This window comes from Octopus bimaculoides, chromosome 1, assembly GCF_001194135.2.
Source record: "Octopus bimaculoides isolate UCB-OBI-ISO-001 chromosome 1, ASM119413v2, whole genome shotgun sequence".
Lineage (NCBI taxonomy): Eukaryota > Metazoa > Mollusca > Cephalopoda > Octopoda > Octopodidae > Octopus > Octopus bimaculoides.
The window spans coordinates 17,753,472-17,754,383 of NC_068981.1; the positions used below are offsets into that span (position 1 = coordinate 17,753,472).

General features: G+C 43.8%; 1 protein-coding gene across 1 annotated transcript in view; it reads right to left on the minus strand.

Annotated features, from left to right (window-relative positions):
• The window catches only part of LOC106873465 (sterol regulatory element-binding protein 1), a 91,913-nt gene that overhangs the window by 27,616 nt on the left and 63,385 nt on the right, over positions 1–912 (minus strand). Inside the window, exon 11 of the mRNA XM_052974245.1 lies at positions 396–657. Coding sequence (XP_052830205.1) covers positions 396–657 — 262 coding nt within the window. The remainder of the gene's footprint in view (positions 1–395; positions 658–912) is intronic.

Sequence of the window (912 nt, forward strand, 5' to 3'; positions counted from 1 at the left end):
TATATATATATATATATATATATCGCCTTCTAGCACTTGTGCTGGTAGCACGTTAGAAAATCATTCAAGCGAGGTCATTGCCAGTGCCCCTGGACTGGCTCTTGTGCGGGTGGCACATAAAATACACCATTTTGAGCATGGCTGTTGCCAGTACCGCCTGACTGGCCTTCATGCGGGTGACACGTAAAAGCACCCACTACACTCTCGGAGTGGTTAGCGTTAGGAAGGGCATCCAGCTGTAGAAACTCTGCCAAATCAGATTGGAGCCTAGTGTAGCCATCTGGTTCACCAGTCCTCAGTCAAATCGTCCAACCCATGTTAGCATGGAAAGCGGACGTTAAACGACGATGATGATGATGATAATGAAACACTATGAAAGAAATTGTAATACTGACCAGTCAGATGGAGTTGGTGAAGTTTGTGATAAGCCAAAGCAGCATTTACAGCAGACTGTTTCACTTCCGATGCTTCAAATTCTTTTGACCACAGACCACCAGCTCTGTTACTTAGCCATCTTCCCAGGTAAATGTAATGTAAAAACTGACGTAAGGAATGCCAAGCCAGACTGGCAACCAGGTCAATCTTCGAAGTTGGAAGGGGTCGACCAAGAGCAAGAAGGCCAAGATGCAACTGTTGAGCAGAAGCTGCATAGTTTCCCTGGTAACAGAAGAACAAAACAAAAATGGATAGTGAATAAAAAAAATAATTGAAGAAATATTACTTTTAAGTAAGAATGGCTGAATAATATATATATATATATATATATTTTACTGGCTATGTGGTAAGTAGCTAGGCGCAGGAGTGTCTGTGTGGTAAGTAGCTTGCTTACCAACCACATGGTTCCGGGTTCAGTCCCACTGCGTGGCACCTTGGGCAAGTGTCTTCTACTATAGCCTCATGCCGACCAAAGCC